The sequence below is a fragment of the Doryrhamphus excisus genome, chromosome 14 (genome assembly GCF_030265055.1).
Source record: "Doryrhamphus excisus isolate RoL2022-K1 chromosome 14, RoL_Dexc_1.0, whole genome shotgun sequence".
NCBI classification, from domain to species: Eukaryota; Metazoa; Chordata; class Actinopteri; order Syngnathiformes; family Syngnathidae; genus Doryrhamphus; species Doryrhamphus excisus.
Genome location: NC_080479.1, coordinates 6,853,085 through 6,870,896, shown reverse-complemented (window position 1 = coordinate 6,870,896; position 17,812 = coordinate 6,853,085). Strand labels below are relative to the sequence as shown.

At 45.3% G+C, this 17,812-nt stretch overlaps 1 protein-coding gene across 2 annotated transcripts in view; it reads right to left on the bottom strand.

The window, feature by feature from the left end:
• Window positions 1–17,812, bottom strand: part of csmd3b (CUB and Sushi multiple domains 3b) — a 240,614-nt gene that overhangs the window by 115,336 nt on the left and 107,466 nt on the right. For both annotated transcript variants that reach the window (XM_058047094.1, XM_058047093.1), the window contains exon 5: window positions 16,561–16,768. In XM_058047094.1, the coding sequence (XP_057903077.1) occupies window positions 16,561–16,768 (208 nt within the window). The remainder of the gene's footprint in view (window positions 1–16,560; window positions 16,769–17,812) is intronic.

Below are 17,812 nucleotides of genomic sequence, written 5' to 3'. Positions count from 1 at the left end.
AACCACACAAGTCGGTACATGAGTGTGTGTGACAACACAACCACACAAGTCGGTACATAAGTGTGTGTGACAACACAACCACACAAGTCGGTACATAAATGTGTGTGACAACACAACCACACAAGTCGGTACATGAGTGTGTGTGACAACACAACCACACAAGTCGGTACGCAAGGTTGTGACAACACAACCACACAAGTCGGTGCATATGTGTGTGACAACACAACCACACAAGTCAGTACGCAAGTGTGTGTAACAACACAATGACAACACATCCACAAAAGTTGGTACATAAGTGTGTGTGACAACACAATGACAACACAACCACACAAGTCGGTACATAAGTGTGTGTGACAACACAACCACACAAGTCGGTACATGAGTGTGTGTGACAACACAACCACACAAGTTGGTACATGAGTGTGTGTGACAACACAACCACACAAGTCGGTACATAAGTGTGTGTGACAACACAACCACACAAGTCGGTACATGAGTGTGTGTGACAACACAACCACACAAGTCGGTACATGAGTGTGTGTGACAACACAACCACACAAGTCGGTACATGAGTGTGTGTGACAACACAACCACACAAGTCGGTACATGAGTGTGTGTGACAACACAACCACACAAGTCGGTACATAAGCGTGTGTGACAACACAACCACACAAGTCGGTACATGAGTGTGTGTGACAACACAACCACACAAGTCGGTACATGAGTGTGTGTGACAACACAACCACACAAGTCGGTACGCAAGTGTGTGACAACACAACCACACAAGTCGGTACATATGTGTGTGACAACACAACCACACAAGTCAGTACGCAAGTGTGTGTAACAACACAATGACAACACATCCACAAAAGTCGGTACATAAGTGTGTGTGACAACACAATGACAACACAACCACACAAATCGGTACATAAGTGTGTGTGACAACACAACCACACAAGTCGGTGCATGAGTGTGTGTGACAACACAACCACACAAGTCGGTGCATGAGTGTGTGTGATAACACAACCACACAAGTCGGTACATAAGTGTGTGTGACAACACAACCACACAAGTCGGTACATAAGTGTGTGTGACAACACAACCACACAAGTTGGTACATGAGTGTGTGTGACAACACAACCACACAAGTCGGTACATAAGTGTGTGTGACAACACAACCACACAAGTCGGTACATGTGTGTGTGACAACACAACCAAACAAGTCGGTACATAAGTGTGTGTGACAACACAACCACACAAGTCGGTACATAAGTGTGTGTGACAACACAACCACACAAGTCGGTACATAAGTGTGTGTGACAACACAACCACACAAGTCAGTACGTAAGTGTGTGACAACACAACCACACAAGTCAGTACGTAAGTGTGTGACAACACAACCACACAAGTCAGTACATGTGTGTGTGACAACACAACCACACAAGTCGGTACATAAGTGTGTGTGACAACACAACCACACATGTCGGTACATAAGTGTGTGTGACAACACAACCACACAAGTCGGTACATGAGTGTGTGTGACAACACAACCACACAAGTCGGTACATAAGTGTGTGTGACAACACAACCACACAAGTCGGTACATGAGTGTGTGTGACAACACAACCACACAAGTCGGTACATAAGTGTGGGTGGCAACACAACCACACAAGTCGGTACATTAGTGTGTGTGACAACACAACCACACAAGTCGGTACATGAGTGTGTGTGACAACACAACCACACAAGTCGGTACATGAGTGTGTGTGACAACACAACCACACAAGTCGGTACGCAAGTGTGTGACAACACAACCACACAAGTCGGTACATATGTGTGTGACAACACAACCACACAAGTCAGTACGCAAGTGTGTGTAACAACACAATGACAACACATCCACAAAAGTCGGTACATAAGTGTGTGTGACAACACAACCACACAAGTCGGTACATAAGTGTGTGTGACAACACAATCACACAAGTCGGTACATGTGTGTGTGACAACACAACCACACAAGTCGGTACATAAGTGTGTGTGACAACACAACCACACAAGTCGGTACATACGTAAGTGTGTGTGACAACACAACCACACAAGTCGGTACATAAGTGTGTGTGACAACACAACCACACAAGTCGGTACATACGTAAGTGTGTGTGACAACACAACCACACAAGTCGGTACATAAGTGTGTGTGACAACACAACCACACAAGTCGGTACATACTAAGTGTGTGTGACAACACAACCACACAAGTCAGTATATAAGTGTGTGACAACACAACCACACAAGTCAGTACGTAAGTGTGTGACAACACAACCACATAAGTCAGTACATGTGTGTGTGACAACACAACCACACAAGTCGGTACATAAGTGTGTGTGACAACACAACCACACATGTCGGTACATAAGTGTGTGTGGCAACACAACCACACAAGTCGGTACATGAGTGTGTGTGACAACACAACCACACAAGTCGGTACATGAGTGTGTGTGACAACACAACCACACAAGTCGGTACGTAAGTGTGTGACAACACAACCACACAAGTCGGTACATGAGTGTGTGTGACAACACAACCACACAAGTCGATACGCAAGTGTGTGACAACACAACCACACAAGTCGGTACATATGTGTGTGACAACACAACCACACAAGTCAGTACGCAAGTGTGTGTAACAACACAATGACAACACATCCACAAAAGTCGGTACATAAGTGTGTGTGACAACACAACCACACAAGTCGGTACATAAATGTGTGTGACAACACAACCACACAAGTCGGTGCATATGTGTGTGACAACACAACCACACAAGTCAGTACGCAAGTGTGTGTAACAACACAATGACAACACAACCACACAAGTCGGTACATAAGTGTGTGTGACAACACAACCACACAAGTCGGTACATGAGTGTGTGTGACAACACAACCACACAAGTTGGTACATGAGTGTGTGTGACAACACAACCACACAAGTCGGTACATAAGTGTGTGTGACAACACAACCACACAAGTCGGTACATGAGTGTGTGTGACAACACAACCACACAAGTCGGTACATGAGTGTGTGTGACAACACAACCACACAAGTCGGTACATGAGTGTGTGTGACAACACAACCACACAAGTCGGTACATAAGCGTGTGTGACAACACAACCACACAAGTCGGTACATGAGTGTGTGTGACAACACAACCACACAAGTCGGTACGCAAGTGTGTGACAACACAACCACACAAGTCGGTACATATGTGTGTGACAACACAACCACACAAGTCAGTACGCAAGTGTGTGTAACAACACAATGACAACACATCCACAAAAGTTGGTACATAAGTGTGTGTGACAACACAACCACACAAGTCAGTACGTAAGTGTGTGACAACACAACCACACAAGTCAGTACGTAAGTGTGTGACAACACAACCACACAAGTCAGTACATGTGTGTGTGACAACACAACCACACAAGTCGGTACATAAGTGTGTGTGACAACACAACCACACATGTCGGTACATAAGTGTGTGTGACAACACAACCACACAAGTCGGTACATGAGTGTGTGTGACAACACAACCACACAAGTCGGTACATAAGTGTGTGTGACAACACAACCACACAAGTCGGTACATGAGTGTGTGTGACAACACAACCACACAAGTCGGTACATAAGTGTGGGTGGCAACACAACCACACAAGTCGGTACATTAGTGTGTGTGACAACACAACCACACAAGTCGGTACATGAGTGTGTGTGACAACACAACCACACAAGTCGGTACATGAGTGTGTGTGACAACACAACCACACAAGTCGGTACGCAAGTGTGTGACAACACAACCACACAAGTCGGTACATATGTGTGTGACAACACAACCACACAAGTCAGTACGCAAGTGTGTGTAACAACACAATGACAACACATCCACAAAAGTCGGTACATAAGTGTGTGTGACAACACAACCACACAAGTCGGTACATAAGTGTGTGTGACAACACAATCACACAAGTCGGTACATGTGTGTGTGACAACACAACCACACAAGTCGGTACATAAGTGTGTGTGACAACACAACCACACAAGTCGGTACATACGTAAGTGTGTGTGACAACACAACCACACAAGTCGGTACATAAGTGTGTGTGACAACACAACCACACAAGTCGGTACATACGTAAGTGTGTGTGACAACACAACCACACAAGTCGGTACATAAGTGTGTGTGACAACACAACCACACAAGTCGGTACATACTAAGTGTGTGTGACAACACAACCACACAAGTCAGTATATAAGTGTGTGACAACACAACCACACAAGTCAGTACGTAAGTGTGTGACAACACAACCACATAAGTCAGTACATGTGTGTGTGACAACACAACCACACAAGTCGGTACATAAGTGTGTGTGACAACACAACCACACATGTCGGTACATAAGTGTGTGTGGCAACACAACCACACAAGTCGGTACATGAGTGTGTGTGACAACACAACCACACAAGTCGGTACATGAGTGTGTGTGACAACACAACCACACAAGTCGGTACGTAAGTGTGTGACAACACAACCACACAAGTCGGTACATGAGTGTGTGTGACAACACAACCACACAAGTCGATACGCAAGTGTGTGACAACACAACCACACAAGTCGGTACATATGTGTGTGACAACACAACCACACAAGTCAGTACGCAAGTGTGTGTAACAACACAATGACAACACATCCACAAAAGTCGGTACATAAGTGTGTGTGACAACACAACCACACAAGTCGGTACATAAATGTGTGTGACAACACAACCACACAAGTCGGTGCATATGTGTGTGACAACACAACCACACAAGTCAGTACGCAAGTGTGTGTAACAACACAATGACAACACAACCACACAAGTCGGTACATAAGTGTGTGTGACAACACAACCACACAAGTCGGTACATGAGTGTGTGTGACAACACAACCACACAAGTTGGTACATGAGTGTGTGTGACAACACAACCACACAAGTCGGTACATAAGTGTGTGTGACAACACAACCACACAAGTCGGTACATGAGTGTGTGTGACAACACAACCACACAAGTCGGTACATGAGTGTGTGTGACAACACAACCACACAAGTCGGTACATAAGCGTGTGTGACAACACAACCACACAAGTCGGTACATGAGTGTGTGTGACAACACAACCACACAAGTCGGTACATGAGTGTGTGTGACAACACAACCACACAAGTCGGTACATGAGTGTGTGTGACAACACAACCACACAAGTCGGTACATGAGTGTGTGTGACAACACAACCACACAAGTCGGTACATAAGCGTGTGTGACAACACAACCACACAAGTCGGTACATGAGTGTGTGTGACAACACAACCACACAAGTCGGTACGCAAGTGTGTGACAACACAACCACACAAGTCGGTACATATGTGTGTGACAACACAACCACACAAGTCAGTACGCAAGTGTGTGTAACAACACAATGACAACACATCCACAAAAGTCGGTACATAAGTGTGTGTGACAACACAATGACAACACAACCACACAAGTCGGTGCATGAGTGTGTGTGATAACACAACCACACAAGTCGGTACATAAGTGTGTGTGACAACACAACCACACAAGTCGGTACATGAGTGTGTGTGACAACACAACCACACAAGTCGGTACATAAGTGTGTGTGACAACACAACCACACAAGTCGGTACATAAGTGTGTGTGACAACACAACCACACAAGTCAGTACGTAAGTGTGTGACAACACAACCACACAAGTCAGTACGTAAGTGTGTGTGACAACACAACCACACAAGTCGGTACATACGTAAGTGTGTGTGACAACACAACCACACAAGTCGGTACATACGTAAGTGTGTGTGACAACACAACCACACAAGTCGGTACATACTAAGTGTGTGTGACAACACAACCACACAAGTCGGTACATACTAAGTGTGTGTGACAACACAACCACACAAGTCAGTATATAAGTGTGTGACAACACAACCACACAAGTCAGTACGTAAGTGTGTGACAACACAACCACATAAGTCAGTACATGTGTGTGTGACAACACAACCACACAAGTCGGTACATAAGTGTGTGTGACAACACAACCACACATGTCGGTACATAAGTGTGTGTGGCAACACAACCACACAAGTCGGTACATGAGTGTGTGTGACAACACAACCACACAAGTCGGTACATGAGTGTGTGTGACAACACAACCACACAAGTCGGTACGTAAGTGTGTGACAACACAACCACACAAGTCGGTACATGAGTGTGTGTGACAACACAACCACACAAGTCGATACGCAAGTGTGTGACAACACAACCACACAAGTCGGTACATGAGTGTGTGTGACAACACAACCACACAAGTCGATACGCAAGTGTGTGACAACACAACCACACAAGTCGGTACATATGTGTGTGACAACACAACCACACAAGTCAGTACGCAAGTGTGTGTAACAACACAATGACAACACATCCACAAAAGTCGGTACATAAGTGTGTGTGACAACACAATGACAACACAACCACACAAGTCGGTACATAAGTGTGTGTGACAACACAACCACACAAGTCGGTACATAAGTGTGTGTGACAACACAACCACACAAGTCGGTACATACGTAAGTGTGTGTGACAACACAACCACACAAGTCGGTACATAAGTGTGTGTGACAACACAACCACACATGTCGGTACATAAGTGTGTGTGGCAACACAACCACACAAGTCGGTACATGAGTGTGTGTGACAACACAACCACACAAGTCGGTACATAAGTGTGTGTGACAACACAACCACACAAGTCGGTACGTAAGTGTGTGACAACACAACCACACAAGTCGGTACATATGTGTGTGACAACACAACCACACAAGTCGGTACATGAGTGTGTGTGACAACACAACCACACAAGTCGGTACGCAAGTGTGTGACAACACAACCACACAAGTCGGTACATATGTGTGTGACAACACAACCACACAAGTCAGTACGCAAGTGTGTGTAACAACACAATGACAACACATCCACAAAAGTCGGTACATAAGTGTGTGTGACAACACAATCACACAAGTTGGTACATGAGTGTGTGTGACAACACAACCACACAAGTCGGTACATAAGTGTGTGTGACAACACAACCACACAAGTCGGTACATGTGTGTGTGACAACACAACCACACAAGTCGGTACATAAGTGTGTGTGACAACACAACCACACAAGTCGGTACATAAGTGTGTGTGACAACACAACCACACAAGTCGGTACATACGTAAGTGTGTGTGACAACACAACCACACAAGTCGGTACATAAGTGTGTGTGACAACACAACCACACAAGTCGGTACATACGTAAGTGTGTGTGACAACACAACCACACAAGTCGGTACATACTAAGTGTGTGTGACAACACACCCACACAAGTCGGTACATACTAAGTGTGTGTGACAACACAACCACACAAGTCAGTATATAAGTGTGTGACAACACAACCACACAAGTCAGTACGTAAGTGTGTGACAACACAACCACATAAGTCAGTACATGTGTGTGTGACAACACAACCACACAAGTCGGTACATACTAAGTGTGTGTGACAACACAACCACACAAGTCAGTATATAAGTGTGTGACAACACAACCACACAAGTCAGTACGTAAGTGTGTGTGACAACACAACCACACAAGTTGGTACATACGTAAGTGTGTGTGACAACACAACCACACAAGTCGGTACATAAGTGTGTGTGACAACACAACCACACAAGTCGGTACATACGTAAGTGTGTGTGACAACACAACCACACAAGTCGGTACATACTAAGTGTGTGTGACAACACAACCACACAAGTCGGTACATAAGTGTGTGTGACAACACAACCACACAAGTCAGTATATAAGTGTGTGACAACACAACCACACAAGTCAGTATATAAGTGTGTGACAACACAACCACATAAGTCAGTACATGTGTGTGTGACAACACAACCACACATGTCGGTACATAAGTGTGTGTGGCAACACAACCACACAAGTCGGTACATGAGTGTGTGTGACAACATAACCACACAAGTCGGTACCTAAGTGTGTGTGACAACACAACCACAAAAGTCGGTACATAAGTGTGTGTGACAACACAATGACAACACAACCACACAAGTCGGTACATAAGTGTGTGTGACAACACAACCACACATGTCGGTACATAAGTGTGTGTGGCAACACAACCACACAAGTCGGTACATGAGTGTGTGTGACAACACAACCACACAAGTCGGTACCTAAGTGTGTGTGACAACACAACCACAAAAGTCGGTACATAAGTGTGTGTGACAACACAATGACAACACAACCACACAAGTCGGTACATGAGTGTGTGTGACAACATCCACACAAGTCGGTATATAAGTGTGTGTGACAACACAACCACACAAGTCGGTACATAAGTGTGTGACAACAAAACCACACAAGTCGGTACGTAAGTGTGTGCGACAACACAACCACACAAGTCGGTACATAAGTGTGTGTGACAACACAACCACACAAGTCGGTACATGAGTGTGTGTGACAACACAACCACACAAGTCGGTACATAAGTGTGTGTGACAAAACAACCACACAAGTCGGTACATGAGTGTGTGTGACAACACAACCACACAAGTCGGTACATGAGTGTGTGTGACAACACAACCACACAAGTCGGTACATGAGTGTGTGACAACAACCACACAAGTCGGTACATGAGTGTGTGTGACAACACAACCACACAAGTCGGTACATAAGTGTGTGTGACAACACAACCACACAAGTCATTTTTAGCAGAAAATTGACATCACTGGTGATGAACCTCATCCAACCCACAGAGATTTTAAAGTCATGTTTAACAGAATCACACTTGACCATTTTCAGTGTCTTAACACAGAGCTCCCTGTCAATATTACATCTGTGGAATGAGATGATATTTGGAGGTGAGATATTCGGACACTAACAGGCGCAAACGTAGTCTGTTTAGAGAAGGCATGCTGTGCATGACGTTGGAGTACAACAATGTCCTAACATCTCCCCCCCCAAAGATTGTCTCATTCCACCCCCAGGGACATAAACAGGGAGACGCCACACTTAAGCCTTTTGGATTCACAGTTTGAAAAGCCATCAACAAAGAAGAAAAGTCAATGCAATTTGCAGAAGTAAGTTTTGTAGTCCTGGCAGGAGGGGGCGGGATGCTAATAAGTTCCTCAGATCTATTTCCAGGCCATTAGAACCCCCCCACAACACTCTAATAACTGTGCCGCGATTAGATCCAAATTGGTTACAGCAATGGCTGATCAATAGCATCATTTGCCAACAATCGATGAGCAGCGGAGGGTGTGTGTGTCTGTGGGGGGGGGGGGGCAGTAAAATATTGTTATGACTGAGCCGTATGAAGACGAAAACAGAAAAAACTTCGGAGGCATGCGGTGTTAAAACAACAACAAAACGAAGGAGCACAGCGCCTCGGCCATCCAGTGGCGTCGTCTGCGGGTTCCGGCAATAAAGCATGGAAGCATATGCCGCCGTCATGTCGTGAATCTTTTGTGTGGCCGCCGTCCCCGTACGCGCTACAATTAGCTGATGTTTGTCCTTTGCCTTGCTGTGTCCCTGGGAAAAAGTGCTGAGGCCTCAAGTTGCTAAAGCTGTGTTCAATTCCCCATCAGACATCTGCCTAAACGCCTCCCACCATGCTGGCCATGGAGGAAACACTTTAAGCCACAACTGCAACGTGAAGATCATCGGGAGGATTTTCCTTCCTTCCGAGGTCTGAAAGTACCCGACGTGGTAAAATGATCTTGATCAATTATTTGTAATGTGAGATTATTCCTTAGTCATAATTTGCTCCAAAAACCTAAATGCTAATTTTGGATATTCATGATGGAAATCCTGATGTGTGAAATCAACAACGAGGACGGCCGAGCCTCAGGCTGCTTTGTTGTTACGTGGAAGGCAACAAAAGAAGAAGAAAGAAAGCAACTAAAGTAATAACGACCAGTTAGCACCACCAGCTACGCTGGATTTACTGTCATGCAAAAAAACAGAAAAAACAAACACTGGTCGAAAATACTCTATGTGACAGGACTGTTCTGCTGTTTTTAAGCATCTCCTTTATGTGACAGGACTAGTCTGCAGTTATTAAGCTTTTCCATGTGACAGGAAGGCTCTGCTGTTTTTAAGCATCTCCTTTATGTGACAGGACCAGTCTGCTGTTTTTAAGCAACTCCTTTATGTGACAGGACTGCTCTGCTGTTTTTAAGCATCTTCATGTGACAGGAAGGCTCTGCTATTTTTAAGCATCACCTCAATGTGACAGGACTAGTCTGCTGTTTTTAAGCAACTCCTTTATGTGACAGGACTAGTCTGCTGTTTTTAAGCATCTGCATTATGTGACAGGACCAGTCTGCTGTTTTTAAGCATCTCCTTTATGTGACAGGACCAGTCTGCTGTTTTTAAGCATCGCCTCAATGTGACAGGAAGGCTCTGCTGTTTTTAAGCATCTCCTTTATGTGGCAGGACTGCTCTGCTGTTTGTAAGCATCTCCTTTATGTGACAGGACTGCTCTGCTGTTTTTAAGCATCTCCTTTATGTGACAGGACCAGTCTGCTGTTTTTAAGCATCTCCTTTACGTGACAGGACCAGTCTGCTGTTTTTAAGCATCACCTCAATGTGACAGAAAGGCTCTGCTGCTTTTAAGCATCTCTTCAATGTGACAGGAAGGCTTAGCTGTTTTTTAAGCACCTACTCTAAAACAGAATGACTGCTGTTTGTAAATATCTGCTCATATATGTGATGGTGTGAGTTCTATGTGAGTTATTTGCTATTTTTAAGGATCAAAATAGCAATACATTCCCAGTGTGACATAGTTTGCTAGCAGCTAGCATAGCTTCTTCATTTTGTAGAACAGCGGCTCATCGCTGCCTCTCACAGGTGAGTGCAGGTACTACATCAGCTGCTCGCTGGTGGACAGATGCTGTGTTGGTATTTACTAGTAAACACAGAAGCTAATTTATTTAATTTCATTTATGTGACAGGACTAGTCTGCAGTTTTTAAGCAACTCCTTTATGTGACAGGACTGCTCTGCTGTTTTTAAGCATCTCCTTTATGTGACGGGACTAGTCTGCAGTTTTTAATCAACTCCTTTATGCGACAGGACTGCTCTGCTGTTTTTAAGCATTGCCTCAATGTGACAGGACTAGTCTGCTGTTTTATAGCATTTCCATGTGACAGGAAGGCTCTGCTGTTTTTAAGCATCGCCTCAATGTGACAGGACTAGTCTGCTGTTTTTAAGCATCTCCATGTGACAGGAAGGCATTGCTGTTTTTAAGCATCTCCTTTAAGCGACAGGACTGCTCTGCTGTTTTTAAGCATCTCTTCCATGTAACAAGACTGCTCTGCTGTTTTTAAGCATCTCTTCCATGTAACAAGACTGCTCTGCTGTTTTTAAGCATCTCCATGTGACAGGAAGGCTCTGTTGTTTTTATGCATCTCTTCTATGTGACAGGAAGGCTCTTCTGTTTTTAAGCACCTACAGTAAAACAGAATGACTGCTGTTTGTAAATATCTGCTCTATGTGACGGGAGTTCTTTGCTATTTTTAAGGATCAAAATAGCAATACATTCCCAGTGTGACATAGTTTGCTAACAGCTAGCATAGCTTCTTCATTTTGTAGAACAGCGGCTCATCACTGCCTCTCACAGGTGAGTGCAGGTACTACATCAGCTGCTCGCTGGTGGACAGATGCTGTGTTGGTATTTACTAGTAAACACAGAAGCTAATTTATTAGCAATGTAAAAGGAAATAACACATATTCTTCATGACAATAAATGTACATTTTTAAGATAAAGGTTTGAAACCTTTTTGTTGTTGCTGCTGCAGGTTTTCTCCAAACTGGGTCACTTTCCAGATTCGCTGGCAAATTACCCCTTAAGTGCTTGTTTACCGATTTCCACTGGCAATTTGCAAAAGACCAAAAAAAGAATGCTAATTGCTAAAAATGCTAATTTTACCAGCGGCGATTAACAAGCAGCTAACGGCCACGCACACTAATAACGCAAATTTGTTAGGTGTTTATCAGACAACAGCAGCAGGAGCGTAAAAACGGCCTATCTCCATGCAGGCACTTGATGAGGCATCCTCATTGGTATGCAGAACGGGGTCCTGATGCCTGCCAGAGGAGTATATCAATATGAGCTAAGTGCCTGTAATCCTAGCCTAACATTTACACACACACACACACACACACAAATGCAAGTATTGCATTTTTTCTGTTGTTTCACAATCAGTCGCCCTTGAAAGAAGGTCCCGTTTATCTGCTATCTGTCGCGTCAAGAGGCGCTGGCGTCCAGGAAGTAGCCCGCTGTTTAGCGATCTTATACTTGACAGCCCGTCACCTCGCCTCTGATGCCGATGCCTCCGCATGTTGGACACCCGACTTTGGTCTTTTTTAAAAGCATTCGCTATTAGGAGCGGTAGAAATGAGCTATGGCAGCTTGGGAGCTGAAGTTAAAAGACCTTTCGTGATGCGTCAGAAGGCGTGTCGCCGGGTAGACCCGTCGGACTGACAGGATGTACTTATAGATGCACACTGGTCACAATATTAGGTACACCAGCGTAACCTAATGGATAGCACGGAACTACAGACATGCAGTAGCACGCAAAACATTACAGGGACATTACTGACACCTAGTGACCAGTGCAGAGTAGTACTCATCATAGCGTAACCTAACTTAGCAAAACATAACCCAGCGTGCAGACCTCACAGCTAGGAGACCAGGGTTCAATTCCACCGTCGGCCATCTCTGTGTGGAGTTTGCATGTTCTCCCCGTGCATGCGTGGGTTTTCTCCGGGTACTCCGGTTTCCTCCCACATTCCAAAAACATGCCAGGTTAATTGGCCACTCCAAATTGTCCATAGGTATGAATGTGAGTGTGAATGGTTGTTTGTCTATATGTGCCCTGTGATTGGCTGGCCACCAGTCCAGGGTGTACCCCACCTCTCGCCCCAAAGACAGCCGGGATAGGCTCCAGTACCCCTCCACGAGGATAAGCGGTAGGAAATGAATGGATGAATGAATGAGTTCTCCTATTTTGTGTGGAAGTGGTAACTTTTTGGCTTCTTATTTTGTCTTTCCCCACCCTCGGTCATCTCTGTGTGGAGTTTGCATGTTGACCCCGTGCATGCGTGGGTTTTCTCCAGGTACTCCGGTTTCCTCCCACGTTCCAAAAAAAACCATGCTAGGTTAATCGGCGACTCCAAATTGTCCATAGGTATGAATGTGAGTGTGAATGGTTGTTTGTCTATATGTGCCCTGTGATTGGCTGGCCACCAGTCCAGGGTGTACCCCACCTCTCGCCCCAAAGACAGCCGGGATAGGCTCCAGCACCCCTCCGCGAGGATAAGCGGTAGAAAATGAATGGATGAATGAATGAGTTCTCCTATTTTGTGTGGAAGTGGTAACTTTTTGGCTTCTTATTTTGTCTTTCCCCACCCTCGGTCATCTCTGTGTGGAGTTTGCATGTTCTCCCCGTGCATGCGTGGGTTTTCTCCGGGTACTCCGGTTTCCTCCCACATTCCAAAAACATGCTAGGTTAATTGGCCACTCCAAATTGTCCATAGGTATGAATGTGAGTGTGAATGGTTGTTTGTCTATATGTGCCCTGTGATTGGCTGGTCACCAGTCCAGGGTGTACCCCGCCTCTCGCCCGAAGACAGCTGGGATAGGCTCCAGCACCCCCCTTGTGAGGAAAAAGTGGTAGAAAATGAATGAATGAATATATATTATTATTTTATTATTATTTATTATTATTATTCAGGACTTCAGTGTTGAATAATCCCATCTGTAAGGGATTGAGGCAAAGGGGACTGCAGTACTAATAAGAAATAATAAGAAATAATAAGAATGATAATAATAATATATTCATAAAAGGTGTGTACCAAATGTTGTGATGATTCAGCTTATTAGCTGTTAGCAAGCTAACATCAGCTCTGTGAGAAATTTCAAGTCAGGTCAACTGACAGGGTTCAATAATGGCACCGCCTTGTGCGGTACGTGTCAGAAAAGTGCTAGCACAGGCAACACAGCAGAAGTGACTCATTTTCATCCTTTTGTGTGCAGCGGTTGAGGAGTAGAAGCGTTACACCGTGGGGCGTCACGTGACTGTATCACGCCACCAAAAATAGATTGGAAGCCGTCGCAAAAGTAGCAAGTGTCGTGGCGTACGCGTTTGTCATCATTTGTTGGTGCAGCAGTTTGGCGGCGTTTATAAAAGCTAGTCCACATTGGAAAAGACACGAGTCAATGCGGCGTCTCTTGGGAATCCATTAGCGGCGCGCTCTACCGGCCAAATGATTGTAAACACGCACTATTTCCCTGCGGAGAGGCCTACCCACGACCTTCACATTTACCACATCCACCTTGTCGGGGCCCGGGAAGCCAAATTGGGATGTACAAGACTATTATGTAGTCCTGTCCGAGGGGAGAAGGGATGAATGCAGGGAAAAGGAGTACGAGCTAAGATTCTGGAAGGGCCGTGAGAGCAGAATGAAGGACCACTGGGGCGGCAAAGCACACCCGCTTGAAGGAAAGGACGCACACGCTTGAAGGAAACGTGTCAAACATCACGAGAATACTGCAATTACATTACAAGCGTGTAAGCAATTACGTGTTAATCCGCCGCCGCTTGACTTTAACACAGGTTCTGTACAGGATTAAAATTAGCAGCCAAAAAGGCGAGCTGTTGGGAGACGTGAAACCACCCCCCCCACCCCCCCACCTACTACTTTTTTAACAGCTGTGTAAACATGAAAGAAGCCAACAACAAGCATTTGCATTCTCTAAGGAGGCCCTGACGTGCCGCCCGAAGGCTAACAACGCAAATAAACGCACATTATGCACGACGGTGTGGAAACGGCGCGTTGCGGCAAATCAGCCTCCGACGTGCAGCCAGACGTTGCTTAATCAAATTGCGAGTAAGAGAAAAATCAAAGTAAGGTGTGTAATTAGATTACAGAATGCTAATTAGATTACCGTGTTTGTGTAAAACAAAACGCACCAAAGAGATGCAAAAGGCAACAAAATAGGTCACAACTTTTCTTGCTTGGAATTGATCTTTGCACTTTTTTTGCAAGAGGAACAAGAGTAGAGCTCAGAAAGGACGCCGAAATGAAAGCACGCATGGCGTTTGAAGAACTCGGAGCTATCAAACATGTTTTCATCGCTAGTTTGGCTACTTTTCTTTCAACTGTGCAGGCGGGACAAGCCCGGCGATGCGTCATCGTGTTGAACAGAAGAATCATCAAGTTTCTAATAGGACAATCAACATATTCATCACATGGGACGTGAAAGTATTTTTCCACAGAGTGAACCCTCTTCCTGCCCGTTTGGAGGCGAGAGACGAGGAGACAACATGGCGATATATCGAGGCTGGCAAAATGATCAAACTCATTGTCATTCATTGTGTGATTAATGTAATGCAGGGGTGCTCACACTTTTTCAGCATGCGAGCTACTTTTAAAATGACCGAGTCAAAATGATCTACCCACTACAAAAATGCAAAACATCTATTTATTTTCAAATGTATTGAGGATTATTTGTACGTACAATGTATGTTGATGTACCTTACATAACCAAATGAGCCAATATTGCAAAACACACATAATTAACTATTAACATTTTTTGTAATTACCTGAGTTTACTTTGATGACTTGCACTGAATTGAACCAGCCAGGGATGCATAGTCCGGACAGTAGCTGCTGATAGCCAGCCTCAAGCACACTTCCAAATGTTTATCAGTCATGGATAATATCCGTATCACAATATCCGTATAATATTCCATATCCGTATGGAAGTGATATGTTTTTGCCTTTTTACTTGGTCCAGTTTTTGCCTTTTTACTTGGTCCAGCTCCTTCACTCATTTTAGTGACCATAAACTTTAGCGAGGGCTTTAAAATCTGACGCAATTCGCCGACTAGCTTAGCACTTTGCATCGTTGTTTACGCATGAGCGGTGACCTAAAGGTCAAAATTCAGTTGTCATCTGATTGGTTGTCCTGTATGTCAATCAAGTAACGGGGATGGATGATAGGCTGACATTGTAAGTTCTGCTGCACTTAGAGACGTTGTTTGATTTGATTGGTCGCCCGAACGGCAACATTCAGTTGTCATCTGAATGGCTGCCCTGTATGTCAATCAAGTGACGGCATTGATGCGAGGATGATATTTTTTTAATGTCACGCCGCGATCGACCAGCGATCGACCAGTACCACCTCCGTGATCGACCGGTAGCTCGCGATCGACTTAATGAGCACCCCTGATGTAATGTAATCAATGTATTCAATGTATTTCTGTTTGTCCACCAGACTGTTCTTTTCTGAACAGGGGACTCTTGGGATACACCTAAATACCTGCAATAACAATATTACAAAACACAATTCTGAATGCCCCCCCCCCCCATAAAGACAATAAGCATCACTCACCAAATGGTCGGTGGTTCGGACCCCTCCACCTCCAGGTAGTCATACTTCTCCTCGGTGTGGAAGTCTGTAAAGACGACAGAGATGGTGTCTCCGGGTTCGGCCAATAGGATCCAAGTACAGTCGGCCTGGTTACCATAGTTGCCGGGGTAACCGGGACTGGTCACCACCCCACTGCCGCCCCTCACAGTGCCCCCACATGTGTCCTCAGCTGTCAATCAAATCAGAGTGACAAATAGAAAAACCTGGGTTAGGGAGAGGAGGAGGGACTGAGGGGCGGACTTTTTTTTTTTTGTTTTTTGAGACTCAATTAGTAAAAATGAATATTTGTATGTAAAAAAGTACAAGGTGTGCTGGAAAACTTATTTCCAGTACACGCGGCAGGTGTACTGGTCAGCCAGCCCAACACCCTGCCTTCTCTCTCCCCATATCAGCTGACTTTGCTTCCAATGTGGCTGAACCACAAACGGGCTCTTGTCCCCAAATCTGCAGAGGCTTAGGCTGCAGTCCCTGCGGTGGACACCAAGAGGGCCGCCGCCCTCGCCTCCAATCACCACCTTTTTGTCCTTTTGTCCAATTGGCTTCGAGTGAGACTGGGACTGGTTGCATAACAGATAAAGACACATGGATTGCGCTGTGCACATAAATTATAAACATAGAATTTATACATGGAAAAGGGGGACACATTGGACGACATTGGACCCTTGGGGCGTCACTGGGACATCAGTCGCATGAGTCCAATGTGTTTCAATGGGAGCCCCGGTGACCACAGATACAATGTGGAAAGCATCTTCACCTCTCAAATGCTCTGATAGAATTTGTAGGTCGACATCAAGGAGGCCATCGTGGTACACGACAAACACAAAATGGGCCGTTTGACACTTTTGGAGGAATAAAAGGTCAAAGTGCACTTGGAAAAAGTCCTTCAGACGACCTTGGGTGGTCAGGTGCACACGCTCCAGACTGCCTTGGGGGGGCGGAGCGTGTGCACATGACACGGGCAGGGGCGGGGACAGAGCCAGACTCCGCCCACACACTTTGTTGGCTGACTGTGCCCCCCCCCCCCCCCCCGCACACACACACACGAAAAAGAATCAAGACGATAATAAAACACAAACACATCACAGACTCAGACAGGAAACTACAGCACATATAGCACGGCTCCAGCCAGGAATAGAAGCGGGATCACGGGGTGGGGGCGGGGGGGGCAGACAGACGGAAACGCAAGCGAGACGCGGGATGAAACACAACAAAT